Source organism: Megalobrama amblycephala, linkage group LG24, assembly GCF_018812025.1.
Source record: "Megalobrama amblycephala isolate DHTTF-2021 linkage group LG24, ASM1881202v1, whole genome shotgun sequence".
Lineage (NCBI taxonomy): Eukaryota > Metazoa > Chordata > Actinopteri > Cypriniformes > Xenocyprididae > Megalobrama > Megalobrama amblycephala.
Window position 1 is genome coordinate 29,278,949 of NC_063067.1, and position 26,998 is coordinate 29,305,946.

Below are 26,998 nucleotides of genomic sequence, written 5' to 3' on the forward strand. Positions count from 1 at the left end.
ACAGACAGACAGATAGATAGATAGATAGATAGATAGATAGATAGATAGATAGATAGATAGATAGATAGATAGATAGATAGATAGATAGATAGATAGATAGACAGATAGACAGACAGGTAAATAGACAGGTAAATAGACAGATAGACATGTAAATAGGCAGACAGACAGATAGATAGATAGATAGATAGATAGACAGACAGACAGACAGATAGATAGATAGATAGATAGATAGATAGATAGATAGATAGATAGATAAGCAGACAGACGGACAGATAGACAGACAGGTAAATAGGAAGACAGACAGACGATAGATAGATAGACAGACAGACAGACAGACAGACAGACAGACAGACAGACAGATAGATAGATAGATAGATAGATAGATAGATAGATAGATAGATAGATAGATAGATAGATAAGTAAACAGACAGACAGACAGACAGACAGATAGATAGATAGATAGATAGGCAGGCAGGCAGGCAGACAGACAGGCAGACAGACAGACAGATAGATATATAGATAGACAGATAGACAGGTAAACAGATAGATAGATAGATAGACAGACAGACAGACAGGTAAATAGACAGGTAAATAGACAGATAGACATGTAAATAGGCAAACAGACAGATAGATAGATAGATAGATAGATAGACAGACAGACAGACAGACAGACAGACAGATAGACAGATAGATAGATAGACAGACAGACAGACAGGTAAATAGGCAGACAGACAGATAGATAGACAGACAGATAGACAGGTAAACAGATAGATAGATAGATAGATAGAGCTGTAACCAGATAGATAGATAGATAGATAGATAGATAGGTAAATAGACAGACAGACAGACAGACAGACAGATAGATAGATAGATAGATAGATAGACAGACAGATAGACAGATAGACAGATAGACAGGTAAACAGATAGATAGATAGATAGATAGATAGATAGATAGATAGATAGATAGATAGATAGATAGATAGATAGATAGATAGATAGATAGATAGAAACAGACAGACAGACAGACAGATAGATAGATAGATAGATAGGTAAACAGACATACAGACAGACAGACAGACAGATAGATAGATAGATAGATAGATAGACAGATAGACAGACAGATAGATAGATAGATAGATAGATAGATAGATAGATAGATAGATAGAAAGATAGATAGATAAGTAAACAGACATACAGACAGACAGACAGACAGACAGATAGATAGATAGATAGATAGATAGATAGATAGATAGATAGATAGATAGATAGATAGGCAGGCAGGCAGGCAGACAGACAGCAGACAGACAGACAGACAGATAGCTGTAGCCTGAGTCCAACGCTGTTCAACATTTACATTAATGAACTAGCAGTGCAGCTGGAACGGTCTACAGCTCCCGGACTCACTCTACAAGACAAGAACATCAAGCTCTTGCTGTATGCAGATGATCTGGTGCTGCTGTCACCCACTGCACAGGGACTACAGCAGCACCTGGACCTGATGGACGACTACTGCCAGAACTGGGCCCTGGCAATAAACCTCAAGAAGACCAACGTTATGGTCTTCCAGAAAAAGCCCAGATGTCAGGAACACAGATACCAGTTCAGTCTAGGCAGCACCACCCTAGAACACACGATGCAGTACACTTACCTCGGTCTGATCATCACTGCATCGGGGAGTTTCAGTATGGCAGTGAATGCTCTCAAAGATAAAGCTCGAAGAGCTCTATACGCCATCAAGAAAAGATTCCAAAACATTGATTTACCAATTCCAATCTGGTGTAAAATCTTTGATAGTGTGATTCAGCCCATTGCGCTGTATGGAAGTGAGGTTTGGGGTCCACTCAGTGATCAGAGCTACACTAGATCGGACAGGCATCCAACAGAAGCCCTACACACAGAATTCTGCAAAATGATCCTAAAATTACAAAGAAGAACACCCAACAATGCATGTAGGGCAGAATTAGGCCGATTCCCATTGATTATTAATATGCAAAAAAGATCCCTCAAATTCTGGATGCATCTAAAATCAAGTCCCACAGAATCGCTACATTTTAAAGCATTACAAACCCAAGAACTGAACCCCAAAAAGAGTCCCCTCAGTCAGCTGGTTCTGAGACTTACTAACCTGACTAACTCTACTAACACTAACCAGTCTCAGACCAGCACTGCTTCTCCAAACATCAAAATAAACCAAATTTTCAAACAATCTAAAAATACATATCTGGAACGTTGGGATGAGGAAACTAAAACACAAAGTAAATTACAATTCTATCGAACTCTGAAATCAAATTATGAATTAGAAGAATATCTCCAAAGTGTCAAAGACACAAAGCAGAGATGGATCCTGACCAAGTACAGGCTCAGTGAGCACAGTCTCGCCATCGAGACCGGCAGACACAGAAAGACCTGGTTACCCAGAGAGCAAAGGGTGTGTGTTCACTGCAGGACAGGAGAGATCGAGACAGAGATGCACTTCCTCCTTCACCGTCAAAAATATATATCAATTAGAGATCTCTACTTCACAAAATTTTGTAACGAAATAAAGAACTTTACTGCCATGAGTGAAGTAGAGCAAATAAAATTAATATTAGGAGAGGGACCGACAGCAGCACTGGCTGCGAGATACGTGTGGATGTGCCACAGCCTGAGAGACAGCAGGTGAATGTGTGTAATGTGTGTGTCTGACCTCAGTGTGTTTCCCTACCGTCCACCACAGTGACCCTCAGTACGTGTGTATATATATATATATATATATTTGTTTAACCACTGTGGTAACAAATGTTCAGACATGTTCTATTGTGTTACACTGTTAATTTAAGTTTAAGTTATGTTGTAATATTTGATAGCATTATAATATTTTATATTTTCTTCTGTTATACAGATGTTTTTATTATTGTTATATGTATGCTTTGGCAATATTGTATTATTTACAGTCATGCCAATAAAGCAATTTTGAATTGAATTGAATTGAATTGAATTGATAGATAGATAGATAGATAGATAGATAGATAGATAGATAGATAGATAGATAGATAGATAGATAGATAGATAGATAGATAGATAGATAGATAGATAGATAGAACAGAGAAAGTGAGAGACAGAAAGGAGACAGAAATTAGGACATATTAAGGACAGACAGTGCCGTCTAGGGAGATAGACAGACGGCAGTCACCAGTGACAAATTCCTACCTCGTTGGGACATTTGATTCGCCCCATCTGTTTGAGGACGCGGCGTAGCCTCTCTCTCTCCTCCTGCTCCTCCCCAGACACATTTTCACTTGCAGAGGGCTTACAAATGGGAAACAAATACAATGCAACACATTAGCGTCTCTCCAGAAACTCTTCCACAAGTCTTTATAACAATGTGCTTCCAATTTTCTGAAAGCCAGATGCCCGGCGCTCTTCAAAACCTTAATAGAAGGGCTATTACTCAAGGCATGTTAACGGCAATTGTCAGACTACATGTTATACAACACTGTATTTGGTCAATTGAAAACATCAGCAGAGGAAATGAGACATAAGAGGTATCTAAACAGGACACTAGACACCACAACTAAGCACCTGAGGGTGAACGCTAAGCCTGAGACGCAACTTCAGTTCTACACTGAAAAATTCACAGACCATTAAAGCTAATGCTAAAAGCTAAGAAGACAAAGAAAAAAAGAAAGAAAAAAAGGAGAATATGAAGGTGAGAATGGTTGGTCACATAAGCCAATATAATGCTTGCTGATGTTCTGTTGCAGGTCTATGACTCCTCCCCCTGAACTTCCCTGGGCCCGTATCTTGTGCTCTCATTGGATGTAGGTCATTACCGATGTAATTTCCAGTCAAAACACATTTCACAGACGCCTCTGATTTTGGCCATTTGTCGGCAATTCCCACAAAAAAGGTGAAAAGTAAAAGTGACTTGTGAAGGCTAAGTATGGTAACCCATACTCGGAATTTATCCTGCATTTAACCCATCTAAGTTAGTGCCCACACACTAGGAGTAGTGAGTAATGATCACACACACACTGCAAACCTTGGACACACACACACCCGGAGCAGTGGGCAGCCATTTTGCTGTGGCGCATGGGGAGTGATTGGGGGTTAGGTGCTATGCTCAAGGGCACCTCAGTCAATTTCCTGCCGGTATTGAAAATCGAACCCGCAACCTTCAGGTTACCAGCCGACTCTCTAACCATTAGGCCACGACTGCCCCAAAACTGTTAGCAAGTGAAAATTATGGCTGAAATCATGCAGTGCGTACCCAGCATTAGCGTCTCTACCAACCACAATGACTAGTAGCTTTCAGCTTTATAAATTAAGAAGTCACAAACTTCAAAAGGAAACAAAAAAGACACTTAGGAGGAAATCGAGGCAGAAGATCACCCAGCTGAGTGGAGAGTTACAGATAATCAGCCACAGAAACTAAGTTTTGCAAAGACTGAGAAATTGTATGGTTGATAAATTGTTGTCCTCACTAACCAGCTATTCAACTATTATCAACCATCCTCATCTGAGAATCATTTTGCAATTTGATCATGACTCCCTAAATGCGAAATACTGTAAAATTAAATCATTGAGGCACCTAAAGATCCCCATCCCTTATACCCTTACACAAGTAATTTCTGAAGCAAGATGACTTAAAAGTATTTAAATAAAATTGTTAATATATTAAAATAAGTGAACTCAAATCTGAATAAAAATGCTAAAAAACATAAAATCAAGATGTAAATTGAAATCATATTTATTTTCCCCCTCAATAACTAGTGTTTATAATGAAGGACATATAGTTTTTAAAATTTCAATCACTAAATTAATCATGGTTGATTCATTTAATACATCAGTACTCCCAGTTTCTGTTAATAATAATGCTAAAAAACAAGCAGCTTTTTCATATTACATATTACAGAAGAATTACTGAAAATTATGACCTTTGAAAATTTTGTTGTACAATGGGAGATCCACTAATGCAAAGTAATTTTGATCCACAAGCAGTATTGTACAGTATATTTTAAAAGTTGTCAAGATGTTACGGCAGTTATGTCACCTGAAGGAAGAACATATAATATTTATAATATAATTTTTAGTTAGTCCAAAGAAAGTGAAATGATCATTTTCAAGTGTGTCCAGAAGTTTCACTTTCGGCCAAGAATGTTCATTTTGGTGCATCACTATCTTTTTTATATTCCGTTTTGAACTACCTTAGGCCCTGTTTCCACCTGGTATTAAGATGCGTTTTGGTTGATCGGATCACAAGTAGATGAGGGAAACATACTCGTTTACACCTTGTGTTTTAATCTGTCTCATTTTGTCCACTTTCAACCACTTCTGTCCTGATTTCTTCGAGAGGAGGGTCTATGGGCGGGTGAATGTATGGGTTTTTTTCAGATCTTTCGATCTAATGGACAAAATAAGCTCACACAAAATTCATATGAACACATCTAGAGACGACAGAGAAACATATAAAGAAAGCAGCAGCTTTTGTTTCTGCTTTGACTGCCACAACGAACGCAGCAAGTGTTAGAAATCAGGAATGATGAGAGAATATTTTGTCTTGGGTCGCTTGGGTCTTCAAGCGACAACGTTTAAATCCCATCTGGCTAGCGCACTTCCCATAATATTTACGCGCTATTTCAGTAGGTGGAGAGTAGGCGGTCTTTTGTGGCTGTTCAAATGCATTTGACCACATCTACACTATGAAAGCAATATGGTCGAATGAGTTTTTGACTACCTCTGGAAGTGGTCGGAAGTGGACAAGCTCAAAACATTTTAGACCCCGTTTACACCTGTATTTAGCATCATCCACTTTTTTTTGATCGACCAAAACACATCTTAATACCAGGTGTAAAGAGGGCCTTATACTGTATAACCTACCCCAAATTCTCTTTACACGCTTGACGTTCTCTTCTTGTCTAAGTGAGCGGTTCTTGGCTAGAATACTCTGCAATGTGGCCCAGACCTTATGCTGATTCTCAAATGTTTGGCTCAGTCAGACTACTCAGCACCTGGCTCAAATAACAAATCAGAGACCGAAATGCACATCCTCATTGATGTTTCATACTGTTTCTGAGACATTTGGTTGTGCATAATTTAACACATTTCTTTGGAAATATTGTTTGCAGCTAATGCTTGAGCTTGGCAGATGGAGCTTATATCCTCATGGCCCTCTTTATCCAGTTTTTCTCTCATGTTTTTACGCTAAACCTCACAAGGGTCACAAGGGACACCATCATCATTACAGGATGTGCTGTTCCTATTCAGATGTTGGTGAATTTCACTGGAAAAAACAGATGAACTTTACTCATAAGGCAGATTACCATGATTTGCTGTGAAGAAAGATTACTGGCAGGAACGGTGTTAATAGCTCAGGAATGCTGAGGAAATTATTACAGTAGAGAAATAAGGCTGGGGAACAGGAGACAAGCATTGCAATTGAAATGCTGCTAGAAGACTGTTTTAAAAGGCATTATTAGACATGAGCTCAAACTTTTCCCATATGTCCAGTTAATGGTTAGAGCATAATGGATGCTTTAGGTCTTAAAGTAATGCTGGAGTATGGAGATGGTGTCAGATATAATAGAGATTAGAGGCTGATGTGGACGTAGGGCAGCCACTGGTCTCTGTAATAGTCACTTAATGCAATATTAAACACTGTTCTGCTGCACATATTGTACACATACAGCTCCACTAGTTCATTAAAAGTATTAAACTACATCTACCTCTGTTGGTTCATATTAAAAGCACATTTCATATAGGCTACATTATACTATAGTTTCAGCATCTGGTTTTATTTTTATTTCTGCCTTTTTGCTTGTGGACAGAAATAAAGAAAACCTCACACACTTTCAGAGACTGAATTTTTAATTTATATAGAGATAAGTTGATGTTAAAAGGTGATGCAATTTTACCGGATAAATAATTTTATACATTTTATTTCTAATCATATTAATTTTGACATCTTGCAGATGAGCCGTACTATAGATTTGTAGAAGAACTGTTATAAAAAGATGATGTAAAAATTTGTTAAAATTCATCGCTCACCTTGGTGTGGTCAGCCATGCTGTGGTAATCGAGTCCAGCTTTGGATCGGAACTGTTTCTGACACTGCTTACATTTGAGAGCGTCCCGCAGCTAGAAATATAAGCAAGAAAGCAAGAAGAAAAAAAAAACAGTTTATGATGTCAACATCAAATATCATGAAATCATGGGTTCTAAATGTGACATTTATATTTCAACATACCAATTACAATCATTCATACTTGACTTATTAATGTGAAATAAATGGTGCAAATAATAGTGGCATTTGTGCTGCATATTGTGGACTGTGAACTGTGATTTGTAGGCTTATTCACCTGAAAAGTATCAAAATATTGAACTTGACAATTTTTGACTGATTTTGTTTGGTAATGCTAACGGCACAGAAATGTACACACTTGATCTTTTATAATCTGCTAAAATTTAATAAACAATATTTAAAAAAAAAAAAAGTAAAGTTTAAAAAATAATCTTAATTAATATAAATTTTTTTAACAAATTAAAGACAAATTTTCACCACAAAAAAACAGCTACCATGGACTTGTTAATACTGGCAAAATTTAATGGTATGTGTTTAAATGCTTACCAGTTTGAACATTCAAGTAATTTTACACCATTCAAGAATAACAATATGGAAGACACCTTACTTCAGTGCTCGAGAGCTGTTTTCTGTGACACAGAGAGCCGAGACGTGTCATGTCACTGACAACGCGCGAGCCCTGAAGCCAGATCACTTTCATTTGCATCTTCACTAAACTTTGTCAACTGTATGTGTTTCAAGACTTCCCAGTTTGGACATTTAAGTTATTTTAGACCATCAGATGTGTATCATTATATTGAGCTACTGAGCTGATGCATTGTAGCACACAAACAATCATACAGACAGTAGCTCACACATCACGTGAAGATAGTGCGCACAGAGGGGAGCACAGAAACTCGTTGTCAACGCTGTACTGTGATGTATCACTAAAGTAGCTTAGAAAAGTCTCAGTCTCTGAAGGAGTGAATGGAGACATCACGTCATGACCGACGAATTGGGATCTTGCTAGAGATGCCAATCTACTTTGAGTTTAACTAAAACGAGCCAATGCACACTGGCATGCAATATTTGCATCAGCTGTACCGCCCCGCAGTGTGGGTATTTAAAGGTGCCCTAGAACTTTTTTTTAAAAGATGTAATATAAGTCTAAGGTGTCCCCTGAATGTGTCTGTGAAGTTTCAGCTCAAAATACCCCATAGATTTTTTTTAATTCATTTTTTTAACTGCCTATTTTGGGGCATAATTAGAAATGAGCCGATTCAGGGTGTGTGGCCCTTTAAATCCCGTGCTCCACACCCCAAGATGCCTTAAACAGCATAAACAAAGTTCACACAGCTAATATAACCCTCAAAATGGATCTTTACAAAGTGTTCGTCATGCAGCATGTCTAATCGCGTAAGTACAGTGTTTATTTTGATGTTTACATTGATTCTGAATGAGTTTTTGAGGTTTTGCTCCGTGGCTAAAGCTAACATTACACACTGTCGGAGAAATTTATAAAGAATGAAGTTGTGTTTATGAATTATACAGACTGCAAGTGTTTAAAAATGAAAATAGCGATGGCTCTTGTCTCCGTGAATACAGTAAGAAACGATGGTAACTTTAACCACATTTAACAGTACATTAGCAACATGCTAACGAAACATTTAGAAAGACAATTTACAAATATCACTAAAAATATCATGTAATCATGGATCATGTCAGTTATTATCGCTCCATCTGCCATTTTACGCTATTGTCTTGCTTGCTTACCTAGTCTGATTCAGCTGTGCTGCTCCAGACGTTAATACTGCCTGCCCTTGTCTAATGCCTTTCATAATGTTGGGAACATGGGCTGGCATATGCAAATATTGGGGGCGTACACCCCGACTGTTACGTAACAGTTGGTGTTATGTTGAGATTCGCCTGTTCTTCAGAGGTCTTTTAAACAAATGAGATTTATATAAGAAGGAGGAAACAATGGAGTTTGAGACTCACTGTATGTCATTTCCATGTACTGAACTCTTGTTATTTAACTATGCCGAGGTAAATTCAATTTTTGAATCTAGGGCACCTTTAATAAGCAGCAGGTGCATCGCATACTTCAGGTTTTCGCTGAGGAGGCGGGCCGGAGTTGGTGACCTGGCGGTACAGAATCTGTGGCGACGAGACATCATGTCTCCGTTCCCTCCTTCAGGGTATGATGGTTACATACGTAACTAAGATGTTCTCTTTCAGTCAGTCACTTGCGACGTCACGTCGTGACTGACGAATTGGGATCCCTACCAAACACCACAGGTGATGCCCCTTCCAGTGCCCTGCATAAGCCTGAACCTTCTGTTGGATGGCACAGGGCTTAACGCAGAGAAGAGGGACACTGCCCACACAGTGAACTTGGATAACACTGGGAAAGCGTACCCTTTCCATAGGAAAAGGAATGCTGCAGAAGCCACATCCTCCACAGGATTACTAGTGGAGTATACAGATATGGACTAACTCCGTAGGGCCGTACTTCATATGGAAGTCTCTGAGGTGGCCCTCACCCAGTTTGGAGGCTACACGTGGCAGAGCGGACTCTGCCAAGGGAAAGACAAAGGCTTCTGTTAAGGAGATTTACCTTGGAAAATACACATAGGATCCCCAAAGGGTCACACTTATGGCACCCAGCCTAGAACTGGTTCACATGGATACAACGGCTGCCGGGGGTGATGGAGGACTCAACAGGGTCTGCCTGTAAGACTCTCTGGAGCAATAAGGCATGTATTGGCGCAGCAAGCCAACACTAGGCCAGGGCCTCTAGGTGTCTCTGACCGGAGAACTCAGGAGTAGACCGGCTCAACACGAAGGCTATAGAATCTAGCGAATGTGTTAGGTGTCGCCCTAGCCCACAGCTCTACAAATATCTGTCTGCTAGGCACCACGTGCCAGTGCCCAGGAGATGCCACACTTCTAGTAGAGTTAGCTCGCAACAGGGCAGGGCACGCCTTGTGCTTGGTAAGCAAAGGCGATGGCATCCACCATCCAGTGGGCCATCCTCTGCTTGGAGACAGCCTTTCCCTTCTGCTGGCCTCCGTAACAGACAAAGAGATGGTCTGAGGTCCAAAAGCTTTGTGTCCAGTCGACGTACATTCGTATTGCACAGACGGGACAAAGCAAAGCTAGGGCTGGGTCTGCCTCTTCCGGGGGCAGAGCTTGAAGGTTCACTACCTGGTCCTCGAAAGGAGTGTCAGGAACCTTGGGCCCATAGCCAGGCTGGGGTCTCAGTATCACGTGGGCGTCACCTGGCCCAAACTCTGGGCATGATTCGTTGACCAAAAATGTCTGCAGGTCCCCTACCCTCTTGATGGAGACCAATGCAAACAGTAGCAAAGCCTTTATAGACAGAAACTTTGAATCTACTGACTGCAAAGGTTCGAATGAGACATTCTGAAGTGCTCTAAGCACCAGAGTGAGGTCTCAAGAGGGTATGGAGGGAGGTAGCGGAGGATTTAACTACCTCCTACTTCCACATCCCATCCAGCAACCAGACATGGAGTTTCCAGAGGTCTGAACGAGGGTGCCATAGGGTGCCCCATCTCTGAGAGGGCTGAAGGTTTGGCGGCAGGCCAGTGTGACTTTCACCCGGTGAGTGCCGCGCTGTCATTCCCATCTCGGGACTTGGCCATGAAGCCAGTGTTGAAGCGGTTTCATATGGAGCAAACCGAGCGGTCTTACTGCTGCTGCAGCTGCCATATGCCCCAGGAGCCTCTGAAATGATTTCAGTGGGACCGCCATTCTGCCTTTGAACATATTCAAGCAGTTCAGCACCGACCGAGCATGTTCCTCTGTGAGGCGTGCTGTCTGTTTGACTGAATCCAACTCCGTACTGAGAAAAGAGATCATCTGCAAAGGCAAGAGTTTGCTCTTCTCCCAGTTTCCCCGCTTGTGTAAGGCTGGGTTCAAAACTCGCAGATCCAGATCCACTGGCTTTCTTGGGTACAATGAAGTAGCTGTAAAACCCTGACTTCATATCGGCTGGAGGGACCGACTCTATTGAATCCTTCGCCAGTAGGACTGCAATCTCCGTTTACAAGACATGGGCATCGGCAGCTTTCACAGCTTCCTGCAGTGTGCTCTCACTCTCGTTGAAGGTGCCCTCTTACCAGCTGCGACAACAGCTTTTCAGCGCTCAACAACAGCGCACCATCACCAGCTGTGAGAACAGCCTTTGAATTCTTGCTCAACGAAAGGCAAAAAGAAAATGAAAACAAATGAGAGGCTTGACCGCGCTACAGTGCCGTGACACCAACTCCAACAAAAAGAAAAAGAGAGGCTTCTTCCCTGAAGAACAACTCAAATTAGAACACTTTGTTCATAGACTTGAAGCAGAACAACACAACCGCTTGGCTCCAAAGTGAAAGCTGAAGTATGCGATGCACCTGCTGCTCATTAAATACCTGTGCAGCAGGGCGGCGCAGCTGATGCAAATATTGCATGCCAATGTGCACTGGCTCATTGTAGTTACACTCGAAGTAAACTGGCCTCTCTAGCGAGATTCCAATTCATCTGTCATGACGTGACGTTGAACGTGACCGACTGAAATTGAACTCAAATGTTATAGCATATATTTTTCTACTTTTGAAGTAACTACTTACAACCCACAGCTTCACAATTATTAGAGAGACGGTATGACTAATTCACACATGCAATCACTCTCTCATTAATGCATTCAAATAAACGTACTGGCACTGTGCTAATTTGTATCTGATTTACAACGAGAAACAGTTTCTGTAAGAAACGTTACAGACCATAGATAAAATAACTGCTGAAAGTGAGCTGTTATGTCGGAACAATCTTTCATTAGGTAAAAATATCCCACCTTTAATAGTCAAGCATATTTACAAACCTTGTCAGTAAACTATGAGGGCAAAAAACAAACAAAAAAACAAAATTAATTAATCGTAATGGAGGAGATTTTGATTTTAGGTCATATCGTCCAGCCCTAATAATGAGTTTGGAAATTTTATAGAAATACTTAATTGATGCTGTACAGTTAATTAAACCCATTATATTTTAGTCGACGAAATCTACTGTAAATTTAGCCGACTAAAATCTTATATTCAGTCAACTAAAACTAGACTAAAACTAATACAATTCAGATGACTATAATATGACTAAAACTAAAAGGGGCCGTTCACATATCGTGTCTTTTGCGTGCTCAATTTCAAATGTAGGCACGCGACAGGCTCGCTCATAATGGAAGTGACGGTTTCGACGTGCATGCAGTGTGTTTTCCAGGCGCATCGAGATGAAAAATTCTCAACTTTTCAGAATGCCGCAAGAGCACTGCAGGTCATGTGACAAGAACCAACCAATCAGTTTCAGCCTTTCCATAACAAAACATCGAAAGCTCAGCCGAACAGCTGATCATAGCTGTACAAGGTGTTTTTTATATCTCATCTCCATAAATATATCTAGTAGTAAAGCTAATGCAAGGGCTAGAAATCAATTTATCCTTTGTTGAAACTTCCTCATCGTCGTGGAGAGCGCAGTTCATGGCTGAACGGCCCCAAAGGCGTTCTAAAACTAAACCAAAATTTGCTGTCAAAATGAACACTGAACTGATGGCATGTGAACATTATGTCGACTATTTGCTTGTTGCGAATCGGCAAATGTTTACACTAGAGTTCAATGTCTGGGGTCAGTAAGTTTTTAAAGTGTTGTTGAAAGAAGTCTCTTCTGGTTACCACTGCTGCATTTGTTTGATCAAAAATACAGTAAAAAGAGTAATATTGTGAAATATTACTACAATTTAAAATAACCGTTTACTTTTTGAATATATTTTAAAATGTAATTTATCTCTGTGATGGTAAAGCTTCCAGTCTTCAGAGTCACATGATCCTTCAGAAATCATTCTAATATGTTGATTTGCTGAATATGTTGAATGTTGAAAACAGCTGAAAATCTTTTGTAACATTATAAATGTCTTTACTGGCACTTTTGGTCAATGTAATACATCCTCGCTGATTAAAAGTATTTCATTTCTGCATGGACATACACAAAAATACAAATGAGAATCAGATCAATGATTATCATTTTAATAAATTTTCTTTGACATAAAACGCCTTCTCCCTTAATGCCCATCACAGCCATCATTGATTTCACACAGGGCTGAGGAAGAGGCCAGACAAACTACAATTACTCGTGACCCCGCAATAACACAGCCGATCGATTCAACCTTTAATAGACATGTCATCATTTTTATAGAGTTGTGCTATACACCGGGCTGGCACCATAAGACTCTCCTCCAGATGCATGCTGGGTAGAGCCACTCACTGCATCGCTCTCACAGATGCTCAATCAATAAAATGCCCCTAATGACTCCCTCTGGCCCCATGTGCGACGAGGTCCCGAGAGAGAGGTGTCTAATTGCATGCCTGAAACATTCTCCTCTCCGCTTCCTCTGTGGTTTGGTTGTATAAACAACAGAGGGAGAGTAATACATTAAAGGTTTGATTCTGTCTCTTTCGTTCTTTCTGCCTCATTCACAAAATGCAAGCAGAACAAATTTCTGTGTAAATCTCTCATAAATTCGTTTTTACATAAACCATCCAGATGAATTACACAATTTACGTAAGAATGTTTTCACATACAATTTACATTCAGAAAATCTTTCTGCTCGTGTTTCATGAATAAGGCTTTGTCTTTCTTCATATGGAAGAGCTTGTGCACATCTGCTACATTATGTTTGATGTGTTTAGAAATCTGAGACAGATGTTGTCTCAATCGGAGAAGTGGGGTTGTACATACAACACAATCCACTGAAGTCCACAAGGGCAGTTTGGGTTACTAATACCAGAGGAAACAGACCTTCAGGTGGCTGAAGTATCGGTGTGGATTCCACCGATACTCATGAGGTCAATGCAAATGTCAATGACAGCAGTCTGTGGTGGTGTCTGACTAGATATTTTCTAACATATAGTACGTTAGATTTCATGGTTGCTGAATAGAGTGAATTGGCGTCAATATCTTAAAGGGTTAGTTCACCCAAAAATTAATTGTCATTAATTACTCACACTCATGTCGTTCCAAACCCGTAAGACCTTCGTTCATCGTCGGAACACAAATGAAGATATTTTTGATGAAATCTGAGAGCTTTCTGTCCCTCCATAGAAAGTTACATAACTACCAGTTTGATGCTTCAAAAAGTTCATAAAGAGATCGTAAAACTAATCCATATAAATTGAGCAGTTTAGTCTACATTTTCTGAAGAGATTTGATCGCTTTATATGATGAACATATTTAATTTAGGCTTGAAGCGTCAAAGTGTCAGTAGCGTAGCTGTCAATGGAGGGACAAAAAGCTTTCGGATTTCATCAAAAATATCTTAATTTGTGTTCCGAAGATGACCAAAAGTCTTACGGGTTTGGAACGACATGAGGGTGAGTCATTAATGACAGAATTTTCATTTTTAGGTGAACTAACTCTTTAAGGAAGGAAAACATGTTTCTCACATGGGGACCAATGGGTTTGATTCAAAGGTAAAGTGAGTCATTTTTCATCACGAAGTAGGTTTCCCAAACACACTTCCTGTTTGATTTTTGTCCAACAGATCTTAAACTCCATCGGTTGAGCTGGTTGGGATGCTCAAACCACCACAAACCCCACCCCACCTAAATGTATGAATATTTCACCAATCATTATTACATATTTGGGTCTTTAGTTACCTATATCTAACATGGATGGCTCTCTAACTGCCGCGATAGTATAAAGCTCTCTTGATATTTTACAATTACAACATTTTTTAACAACACAAAAAAATAAAATAAAGCATATTTCGTTAACTTGGAAGGGTTCAATTTAAGCAGATGCTTTTTTATCATCATCACTGTCTTCATCAGAGCTCATTTCCCCAGTACATTCAGCATCTGACTAATATTCACAACCATATTCTCAAAACTATCTGAGCCATTTCAAGTTTTGCTGATGATACTTGTGTATTCTGTTGTTTTATGCCTGTGGTAATTATGATTGAAACATCACCTCATCATTGTGTATAAGACATTACCACCTTGAGGAATAAAGGTGAATTGCTCTTACTGAGTCATTAAAGATTCAATTATTGTTGCACACAAAAAAATTAACTAACACTATTACATACCTCGGCTCCCTAGCGACCCTTTACACAAAAAAAAAAATTCGAAAACAGACATTCTTTTATAATTTTGTTTTCTTGTTATACTGTCTATAATTAATAGATTGAGGAATACTAAGAAGGTTGATGTCTAACTTTAAAAAATGAATGGGGAGGGAGGGTAGTAAATGACGTCCCGGGTCGCTAAAGACCCAAGGTATGCCTTTAAGGGTTAAACAAATTTTTCAATTGGGAATGTTGAAAGTAATGTGTGAAATAATATGTCTAAGCCTGCACTTGTGTTGTGCAGGTATCCAGAGTGAGTCCTGACCTTTTGACAGATCTCCATGTGCTTCTTAAGACCGGGGACGGTCTTGCGAGTGACAACAGAGCAGGTGGGACAGACCACTTCCCCTCTCTCAGAGATGGTGTTCTGCCACTGGGCTTCAGCAGGGGGCACTGAGACAGAGACATTAAGATAAAACACATTTAAATAATATTACAGTAATTTTGGTTTGTTTTTCAAAGTCTTTTATGTACACCAAGACTGCATTTATTAGATCAAAAATAGAGTAAAAACAGTAATATTGTGAAATTTTATTAAATAACTGTTTTCTATTTCAATATATTTTAAAATGTAATTTATTTCTGTCAAGTCAAGTCAAATTTGTTGTATAGCTATTTTCACAATACACATTGTTTTAAAGCAACTTTATAAAAAATCATAATGTTTGTGTTTATAATATCATAATCTCCATTCCTTACAGATGCATTTAGCAGATTTATGCTGGGTGATAATATAAATATGGAAACTTGTTTCTGCCACTGAATAAAAAAATAAAAAAGATAATTGAGACTTTTTATCTTACAATTCTGACTTTTTTCTCAGAATTGCAAGCTATAAAGTTAGAATTGTGAAATATAAACTCGCAATTCTGAGAAAAAAAAGTATTTTTTCCCTTCAGAATTGGACTTTATAACTCACAATTCCGAGAAAATAAGTCAGAATTTAGTGATAAAAAGTCACAATTAACTTTTAAATTGTTTTATTCCATGGTGGAAACAAGCTTCCATATATAGTCATATTTTGCGATGCAATAAAAAACCAATTGCTATATTGTATATAACTTTACATGAGTGTAATGTGTGCATGCGGATAAAGTTGGATATAATATACATCCAACTTTATATATAGAGCTGTGTGATAATACAGTGATTTTACGATATAGATTTTTTTTAGGATTCTTTGATGAATAGAAAGTTCAAAGGAGCAGCACTTTTGATCAATTTGCTAAACAAAAGTATGGTGACGTGAAAAAAACAACAACAGATTTTTGAATGTTATTGAACATTTTTATATTATTCTATTTCTTATTGCTTTATTTCACATTTATTCAATTCATATTTTATTGTTTTATAATTAATTATAATAGTACTTATTTACTCGGTTTGTTCTATTGTAATTTTGCTTTATTTGTGTTATTTTGCACTGCTTTGGCAATACAAATGTACTGGGCCATGCAGAAAGACTTACCTGAACTGATGGCAGCAGGTTCTTTTCTGGTGTGAGCTTGAACCGACTGCTTCCTCTGTGACTCTTCTGTGAACAAAGTGCCTTCCGCCCTCTTCATCCGACCTGCTTTTAACTTCTCCTCCACCTTATTCATTCCTGTACAACACATAAGAAATTACATTCAAGGAAAGCAGAGACCTCACAGGGCACAAAAAATACCACTAAAAAGAACAAACAAAGAACAAACGAGACTCAGACTCAGACTCAGACTCTCCTGGTGGTTAAAGAGCTTTGTTATGTTGTAATCTGTCTTGTGGTGCAATGTTTCTTGAACATGTACCATAATAACTTCAACAGGAAATGAAACACCTCTAGAACAGACCTTATAGACCCCCTATTAGCACCAACAGGGTAATTACTATCTAAGAGTATAAGCTTGCTAATTATAAACATACAGGAGCAAAAATACCACTGAAATATCAAGGAGAATTTGAATGGAGGCCTGGACTAAATTCTAAAAAAGTCAAAGTCTGACAGATTTACTTCAGATATAACAAACTTTTGACAACAAACACCACCATGAAGCAGTCATGAAAAGGAGGGGTCATGGAAATCTAGTGACAAAAATGCAATAATAATGACAAAAATGCAATACTAAAATTGTAAAACAAATTCTGCTATCATTTATTTAGTTCCATTTATTAAGTTCCATTTATTAACATTAGTTAACTACATGAACAATGAACAGTTGTATTTTTATTAACTAATGTTAAGAAAGATGAATAAATACTTTAAAGGGAAGCTATTATGTAAAGTTCACTTTTATAAGGTGTGTTCGCAGTGTGAGAACAAACAGCCTAAAATGGTAAAAATCCACTCACTCATTTTTTATAATTCCCATAAATCAAAAGCAGTCTCTTCAAACGAGCTGATTCAGATTCCTTCCTACAGATTCTCCCCCCACGATGACATCACTGGCTACGTTTACATGGACAGCAGTAATCTAATTACTGACCTTATTCTGAATAAGACAATATTATGATTAAGGTGTTTACATGAGTTGCTTTTAGAATATTCCATTCATGTTCCCATTTTACATGTTATAGAACATAGATCGATTAATGGCAAACGTCATTACGTCCCCACAGCACGCTGTCCGACGTTCTCTACAGAATTTCACGTATCATCACCACACAGTTCGTGCCATATACAGTTTTGGGTGTTTTCATTTTTAATCTTACGAAAGCTTCAAGTGCTGTTAATTATTTGACATGCAATACGTGCAAATATATATACAGAGCCCGCACATGACATGCAAGAATAAATAAATAAATTGTGTGCATGATTAACTAATTTGTTCCCTCGATTTATACATAGAGGGAACAAATTAGTAAATCGTTCGCACGATTTAGCCCAGGCTACTATTTATTTTCTCTCTCATGTGTGGGGCTCAGTAAATAGACAGCGGTGGATACAAATTCTCCAGCAACAGGCCTCCTGTACTTTAATTCGGCAACTTTTATTCATGCCACCACCGCGACAAACTCAGAGGTACTGGATGAGAGATGAGGTGAGAGGAATTTGAATTGTGGCTCTCTTGTTTGCCGTCAAAACGGTTGACCACTGCCGTGTGTGTATTATGTGTCCTGTGGCAAAATGTGGCGAAAACTCCCACATGACGTTAATAGTGTGATTAAGGTGTGTACATGTCTACAATGCACTCCAATAATGCGACTAAAATAGGAATACTCCACCTGTCTTAATTCGATTTGTGTTTACTTCGAGTATGACTTTAGTCGGATTAAGGTAATAAAACATCGCTGTTTACATGGTCCTTTCTTAATCAGAGTATTGTCTTAATCGTATTAATATCGGATTACTGCTGTCCATGTAAACGTAGTCATTGACTTAACATGTAAATCAGACGCCCCAGACGCGTTCGGTGTGAACGCAGCATTAGGGAAAGTGCATTTCTTCATGTTTTCTTCCATTCAAAAAGTTGCATCGTATATGACGTAAGCGTGCTCCGGCCGGGAACGTTAAGTGCAGTGTGAGTGCAGGCCAGCGGGGGAGTGGGGAGGGGGGGACAATCACGCTCGGGCTCGGTTCAAGGCAACCTAGTGTGAGTACACCCTTATACATTTGCGGCAATCATTTTGCGGCGGACTGCTTCACAAACGACATAAGGCTGAACACAGCTACTGACAGTTTCTGATATTTTCAGTGCGTGAGATTGTCCTGTTTTGTTGTTGCTGGTGTTCTTGCAATCTGTCCTACATGATGTAAATAAGACATTTGTTGATTTTAACAGGAGTTTTGGATTGAGACCAGAACTCAGTCACTGATAAACTCATGCTGTTTGACCGACAGCTCCAGTGATTCGTAAGGGAGCATTCTTTGATCGCTTTCTATATATAATTTTAGCACAGTTTAAATAACAGACTATTTTCATCCCACTAAGAGAAATTGACCGTTTAGTCAATGGTTTGATTTACTGACATATATACAAAGAACATCGGACTGTACATGAATCATTAATATCAGAAATCACTGATCACAGATCAGGCATTAGAATTAACATAGTTACTCACATGCGTTTAGCGATACTGTTATAAAATATTTACAGATGTTTTTCTTTTTTATTTTGAATGATTTGTTTGGTTTTAACTGGCCATATTTGTTAACTGACTGATTTGGTTTTATATTTTTATGACTACAAAAATGTGCCCTCATAAATCCCTCTCAAAATCAAATCCAGAGGGCAAATATTGGGCCTTAATAAAAGTAATTTACTGGTTAGAGGACCAGATGTGAGGATAGGAGGAGTGCGTATGTGTGTGTGTGTGTGTCAGGTTTTTCATAACTAATATGGAGTTTCATAAAGGGAAAAAAAAAAAATCTTTTCACATATAAAATTCCAAAAAGTAATAGGTTAAAGTTAGTCTATAATAATAACAATTAGCTTTAAGAACAACAGAATTTATTGGAGGTCCCTACCATTATATAAAAATGTGTGTATAAACACATGCATGTGTTTGTGTTACCTTTCAAACCGAATGTTCCTGAAATAGACGGCTGCTCCCCGGTGAACTTCTTTGGAGTTTTCTGCTTCCTCCCTGGCTCAAATGGAGAAGAACAACAACAAGAGGTCAAACATCTCAATAAGAGCTACATTCATGGTTGCTCTATGACAAAATGCAGTGCACTCATGAGTTACAGTCTCATTAATGATGCTCAAACTTCAGCACACCAAATGCGAAAGAGCACCTGCTGTTTCACATGCTGCAGTTCCTCCAGTGGAGAAGCTGACGCAGTCATGGGAGCAGAGATCGGATATCCATATCTATATGTTAGCATAGCCTTTGATTGTCAACTTATGTCACACAAACTCAGCTGCTCTAGTGCTTTTTTCTTGACATTTCAGACATCCACACACACACACAGATGCACACACGCTGTCCTCGCCTCTGCCTCTGGCTCTGGCACGGAACAACAAACGAAAGGATCGTGTACCCAAACAAAAGGCCATAAATAGCGGACTCACAGCATGAGCCACGTCGACATCTCGACACACTGCGTCTGTGCCAGGCAGAGACAGAGACAGCAGCCGCCACCAGGTACCAGAGAGACTTAATGACCAGCGGCCCTCAGCCCTCGGATCTAACACAGAGCACTTACACACTGCTGCTTAAAGGGCCAGGCCACCATTTCCTACAGATGTCAATGAGGGCATTCTGGGACGTGTTCAAGAGAACTGTTATAGAAATACAGAGATCAAATCCCTGGAAATTGTAGCACAGTAACTACTGGGAGCTTCATCCTTTTGAGTGGGACTACTTTTCTAGATGATGGAACTTCTGGTTATGTATTCCCAACATATCCTCTGTTTGCAGAATCATCCACAAGGCAAGTTGTATTGCTCAGAGTGAAACTTGCAAATTACTTTGCTGCTACAAATGCAAACATTTTAACTGCCAACAACACAAAAAATTAGAAATAAAAAAATAAAATTGAATTTAAATGTATAATTTTATATTTACATGATTTATATTTACATTATTTTATATTATACATTTTTAATGCATTGTTTTTTTTTACATTTATTTAACATATATTGTAAAATTATTTTAGAAACATTATTGATTATATATTTCTACACAATATAAAGTGTTTCTTTTTTTTGTAAAGAATTTAAAGAACGTAATTTTTTCCCACATTTTCACTGGCAACAACACAGATAATTATTTTTAATTTCATAAAAATGAATAATTCTATATTTACATTATTATTTAATAATTATAATTATTATTATTTAATAATTATTTTTAAATTATTTAAAAAAATATGTATTATACATTTCTACTCAATCCCAGTATAAAGTGTTTTATTTCTGTAAAGAACTTATAGAATGTAACTTTTTTGCCCACATTTTCACTAGTAAATAAATAAAAAATAAATGTAACATTGAATTTAAATTTATAATTTTATATTTACATTTATAATTTTCATTTTCATTTATTATTTAATATTTATTTTAATTATATAATGTTACACATACAGTATGTTTTTTATGTTTTTGTATGTTCTTTCTTTTTTAACATAAAGAACAAGTCATCACAAACATTTCAATGTCTTGTCAGTTCACTAGTTCATTACCTACCTGTAAAGTTTAAAAGAGTTGATGAGCAGAATTCATAATCCAAAAGTCACAGAAAATCAATATGTTTAAGTTTGCAAAGCAGGCCATACTTGTAGTTATTGGTAGTGAATGATTCCCATATTCATGTATTATGGTATTACATGTGGTACTCAAAGAATATCATAGTATTACCATGACCATGGACAGGTGTTTCAGGTGCTTTCATGCACAGAATTAATCTCAGTGTGTAGCAATCTTACTGTGCTTCATTCTCTCAGGGTCCTCCTCAGGAAAGGGTGGGGGCAGACTGCCCCCCTCACTCTCACTGCCCCCTGTGTCCAAGGACGTCCCCTTGCTGCTGGGAGCTGTGCTGCTGTCTTCTATATGGCCTTTGGGGGGCGCATTCCCCATTCTGTAAGGGCTGCGACACCTCCTGGGTCTTCTTCACCTTGAAAACTATGGGTGATGGAGGGCTGTTCTCCATGGGCCTGAGAGGGAGCGCAGGGAACACAGGCTATTAAAGTCAATCCACAGAGGACTGGTACCATAGTAACACATGAGGACTTCATCTGGAGCTTAATGATGGTAGTGTGGAAAACAAGTCATGTCCTGAAGCGATTTTTGCTGTGTGTCAAAAATTAAGAAAAGCAAATTCGAATTTGCTGCAGAAATGATTTATGCCCATTAAAAGTGGCTAGATGGTCAGGAAAAGGGTATTGAGCTTTCAAACCTTTTTTTGGCATTTCCCTTCACAGGGTTTTTCTGCTGTTTGGGTTCGGGCTTGGGATCAGATTTGGTCTCCAAGGTGACCCTTTCTGGGTGATTCCACAGCTTGTGCTTCTGAAGACGCACCTTGGTGGCAAATACAGCCTCACAGTACGGGCATCTGTGACTCAGCTTCTCTGCCATGGTCGCCTGAATGCACACAAACAAACACACACACGCACACACAAAATAAGTTCAAGTACTATAGGTGTCAGATTTAAGTGAAAATGACAGAGCGTCTTTCCAAAGTTTCTAAAGTTAATAAAGTAGATATTGGTTAAGATGGATGACTAGTTGATCTATCATTGACTAGTGAGGTTTTATATTATTAATTATATTATGTTTTATATTAATTAATTATATTAAATATATATAATTGTTTATTGTATTTTTTTTTCTTTAAACTACCATTCAATATCTTGGGGTCAGTAAGATTTTATTTAAAAAAAATAATACTTTCATCCAGCAGGGATGCATTAAAGGTACAATATGTAATAATTTTAGACATATAGCGTAAGCTTTTTAAATAATACAAAAGAGCGGTTTTGGCGGAAGCACTTGGAAGACGATCATTTGTTTATATTAAGCATATACATTTGCATTTTTTTTTTAGAAAATGACCGATCATTTCTCTAGATAAGACCCTTATTCCTCGTCTGGTATCGTTTAAAGCTCTTTGAAGCTGCACTGAAACTGTCATTTTGACCTTCATCCGTTTGGAGACCATTGAAGTCCACTATAAGGAGAATAATCCTGGAATGTTTTCCTCAAAAACCTTCATTTCTTTTCGACTGAAGAAAGAAGGACATGGACATCTTGGATGACATGGGGGTGAGAAAATTATCAGAAAAAACTTGTATTTGAAAGTGAACTAATACTTTAAGCAGCACAATTGTTTTTGACCATGATGATGATAATAATCAATGTTTCTAGAGCAGAAAATTATTAGAATGATTTCTGAAGGATCATTTGACACTGAAGACTGGAGTAATGATGCTTTGACAAAATTCAACTTTGATCACAGGAATGAGTTACATTTTAAAATATATTGAAATAGCAAACAAATGAAAATTTATTTAATTATATTACTGTTTTTACTTTATTTTTGATCATATAAAGGTCATATAAATGGTAAGCACAATAATATATTGTGCTCACATATGTGACCCTGGACCATAAAACCAGTCATAAGTCACACGGGTATATTTGTAGCAAAACTATCGATTTTTCTTTTATGCCAAAAATCATTAGGATATTAAAGGTCCCGTTTTTCGTGGTTTTTTGAAGCTTTGATTGTGTTTATAGTGTGCAATATAACATGTGTTCATGTTTCGCGTGTAAAAAAAACACAGTATTTTTCACATAATTTACTTATCTGTATACCGCTGTTTCCACTGTCATAAAAACGGGCTGATGACTTCCTTGTTCTATGAAGTCCCTCCTTCAGAAATACGTAACGAGTTCTGATTGTGCCAGCGGTTCCTGTGTTGTGATTCGACAGCAGCTTAGCGCTCCTTGCCCGGAAAGGTCACGCCTCTTACCATAACGTGGAGATGCACGCGCTCAGTGTTATTGTAAACATGTCTTTAATTTTACCCTATCAATTTGAACCGGAATCAGACCCGGTGATTGGACTGCGGGATGAAAATAACAGCGTTTCGACGACATGGCGACAAACACACTCTACAAACGCAACTCTTGTGTATTCCTGTGGGCGGAGGTTAGTCAAAAAACTGTTTTAGTGACGTCATTAAAGAAGGAAGTAGAGGGATGTAGTCCAAACTGGCCGTTCGATGTAGGCGACTTCTGTTAAATAAAATATCTCGCTTGGCATTGAACTTTGAGCTTTAAAATTTTACAGATTTTATTTATACTCTAACAACAACATTACACACTAACTAAAGTTTGAAACATGGGATCACGAAGAACGGGACCTTTAAGTAAAGATCATGTTCCACGAAGATATTTTGTAAATTTCCTACTGTAAATATATCAAAAAATTATTATGAGTGGATATGCATTGCTATGGACTTCATTTGGACAACTTTAAAGGCAATTTTCTCAGTATTTTAATTTTTTTGCACCCTCAGATTTCAGATTTTCAAATGGTTGTATCTCAACCAAATATTGTCCTATCCTAACAAACCAAGCTTATTTTTTCAGATTTCAGATGATGTTTGAAATCTCAATTTAAAAAAATTGACTCTTATGACTGGTTTTGTGGTCCAGGGTCACACACACACACACACACACACACACACACACACACACACACACACACACATATATATATATATATATCAGTGACGAGCTGTGACTTTTTTTTTTACATTTGATGGACAGCTGCTCAGTTGCTTACTCTCATGACACATAGCAACAGAGCTGAAAGTATTCCTTGTTTGACCTTTTATTGAAAGTAGCCTACATTTAAAATTGCCTTCACGAGCACCTGTAAAAGCTGCTGTTTTGGGTTTGAGTTGAGTCAGACAAGATGCGCGAAAGGGCTGTTTGCAAAATATGCTGTATTTTTGTCATTCCACTAGGTGGCACTAATGTCACAGAAACTATAGGTGCGTCCCAATTTGCGTACTTGTGCACTATTCTATGACGTTTTTAAGTATAAATAGTGCGAGCAGTGCGTTCACACAGAAAATTCCAAAAAGAAAAAGTGCACTTTAAATACCCGGATGATGCACTAAATTAACGGAAAAAACGAAGTGTGGAATGTTGGACACTTCGTGCACTCAACTGTCGCAGCTTTAATTACGTAGTGGAGGGGAAGGGAGGATCGGACTCCGTTGTTAAATGACAAAATAACCTTATACAATTCACGCACTACATGCATGAGTGCATAGTGCACAAGTACATAGAGTATAAGTGCATAGTGTATAGTGCGTCATTTGGGACGCAACTTATGCTTCACATTTGAATTATTGCGATGCATAACAACAGAGCGAATGCGCAAAAGCTGCTGTAGATCCGCATAACCGGAAGCCTCCAGCAACTGGCAGATTTAAAGAAAATTACCTGTAGTTTAGGCAAATAAATCAATTACGGACAGTTACATAAGCATTACCAACATTTTATCATTGTAGGTTTTATGGTACACCTCAAACAAAGGAATTTATAGCAATTTATAGTGTTAATGTTAATCAGCGAGTCCACGAAAGGCTTGGGTATGCAGAGCATTCGCAGCTTATATGGACCGCACGCCACTGATATACAGTATATACATATATATTTAGGTGTGATAGATTAATAATACATTTGTGAAGGGGATCAGTTTAAAGAGCCCTCAAAAATGTTTTGGCAGAGTTTTTAGTGTGCTGTGTTTAGCATGCCAAAACCCTCAAAGAAGTTGTGTCTCTAAATTCATCCTCTTTAACAGCCAGTCAGACACCAAAACACTACTTTTCAAATTTACCAATGTCAAGAATTTCAAAACGATTACCTTTACCTACAAGCAAGCCTCATTTTAAAGGGCTTCTTATGACTGATTGAGTGACTATTTGAGTAGCCGTTCAAACAACCAATTGATTGTAGTTGTGGATTTTAGTTTTTACCCCTTGGCATCGCTGATAGTGATATTTAAGTCCGTAAATACTGGGGAATTCCAACCAGCAGCCTGAGCTTGGACATTTCACCCTGGAACGACTCTTAAACTCCTCTTTCCACTGAACAATCATATGGGCCTACGTGAGAGAAACACACACACACAAACACACAAGAGGCATTAGAAACTATTAGCAATCAATTCACTTACACACACCCCTCTGTGAGATGTTCTTCCTCCAAATACAACAGTTGGAAATAGTTTGGAAAGTCCCTTTACTCCGTTCACAAATGGCATAAAAAAACACCCGAGACCCCAATCTGGCGTAGCTTCATTCCTTCATCAACGGCCAAAATGGATATTTTATTGCTTTACTCACGGGAATAATGCGCAGCTCCTGCACTTCCACACGAGGACGCCCTTTCTTCTTGCTCTCTGATTTTTCATTGTAGGAGGAACCTGAGAAAATGTCAACATGAAAGAACATTTCCAACCATGTTACTTGCACAATGTGATGTATTTCATAGCATATTGTCAAGTCAAGTCACCGTTATTTATATAGTGATTTATACAATACAGATTGTTTCAAAGCAGCTTTATAGTGATGACAGGAAAATTGATGCATTTCAGCTGTTGTTCAGTTGAATTTAGTTCGGTGTTGAATGGATTTATTATTATAAATAAATTGTGGGGGGAAAAAATATAAATATAGTGTATGATTTTATCCATATCCATAACTTTTTTCTCACATCTATCATTATTTGTTTTTATTATTATTTGCTGTTAACTTTATTAGATTAACAGTAACCATCAATAAATTACTTTTGGCAAGATTTTTAGAAATACTGCATTTTTACAACAGTTATCGGATACAATTCCTGTGTATGTACAGTGGATCCAAAAAGTATTTGGACAATTAAAATGTATGAATGTCTTGGCAGTAACAAAATGTCGATTTATTTGAAATAAATATAGCACAGACAAACATTTAAAGCAATACCTTTCATAAAAATAAGCATTTGGACACATTGTGGTTGTCAAACATTACATGTCCATACTCTACATAGTCCATGTGGTTTATTGAGTTGTGACTTTAGTGACCAAAAGTGTCTTTCTGGAGCCATTTTAGCTGTTTGGTAACTGGTTAACATTATATTTTCCGTCCATGTGTGGAGAAAATAATGGAAAGGAAATTGAAAAAATTGTAAACCTGTTTTTCTTTAAAATAACATGCACTGACCAGGAAAGTGAATAAGAAGGTCAGTGATTTCATGGTGGTTTTTATGGAATTCCAATCTTATCCTCTCCTTTTTAAAACACATCGATTTTATCAAAGAAGAACCATTAACCTTACTTCAGATTAATGATTGGCTTAG

General features: G+C 38.0%; 1 protein-coding gene across 1 annotated transcript in view; it reads right to left on the reverse strand.

Annotated features, from left to right (window-relative positions):
• The window catches only part of znf512b (zinc finger protein 512B), a 92,170-nt gene that overhangs the window by 17,260 nt on the left and 47,912 nt on the right, over window positions 1-26,998 (reverse strand). Inside the window, 10 exon segments of the mRNA XM_048177202.1 lie at window positions 3,190-3,288; window positions 7,027-7,116; window positions 15,484-15,611; window positions 16,687-16,821; window positions 19,710-19,781; window positions 21,565-21,656; window positions 21,658-21,792; window positions 22,035-22,219; window positions 25,633-25,761; window positions 26,002-26,081. Of these exon segments, the coding sequence (XP_048033159.1) occupies window positions 3,190-3,288; window positions 7,027-7,116; window positions 15,484-15,611; window positions 16,687-16,821; window positions 19,710-19,781; window positions 21,565-21,656; window positions 21,658-21,792; window positions 22,035-22,219; window positions 25,633-25,761; window positions 26,002-26,081 (1,145 nt within the window).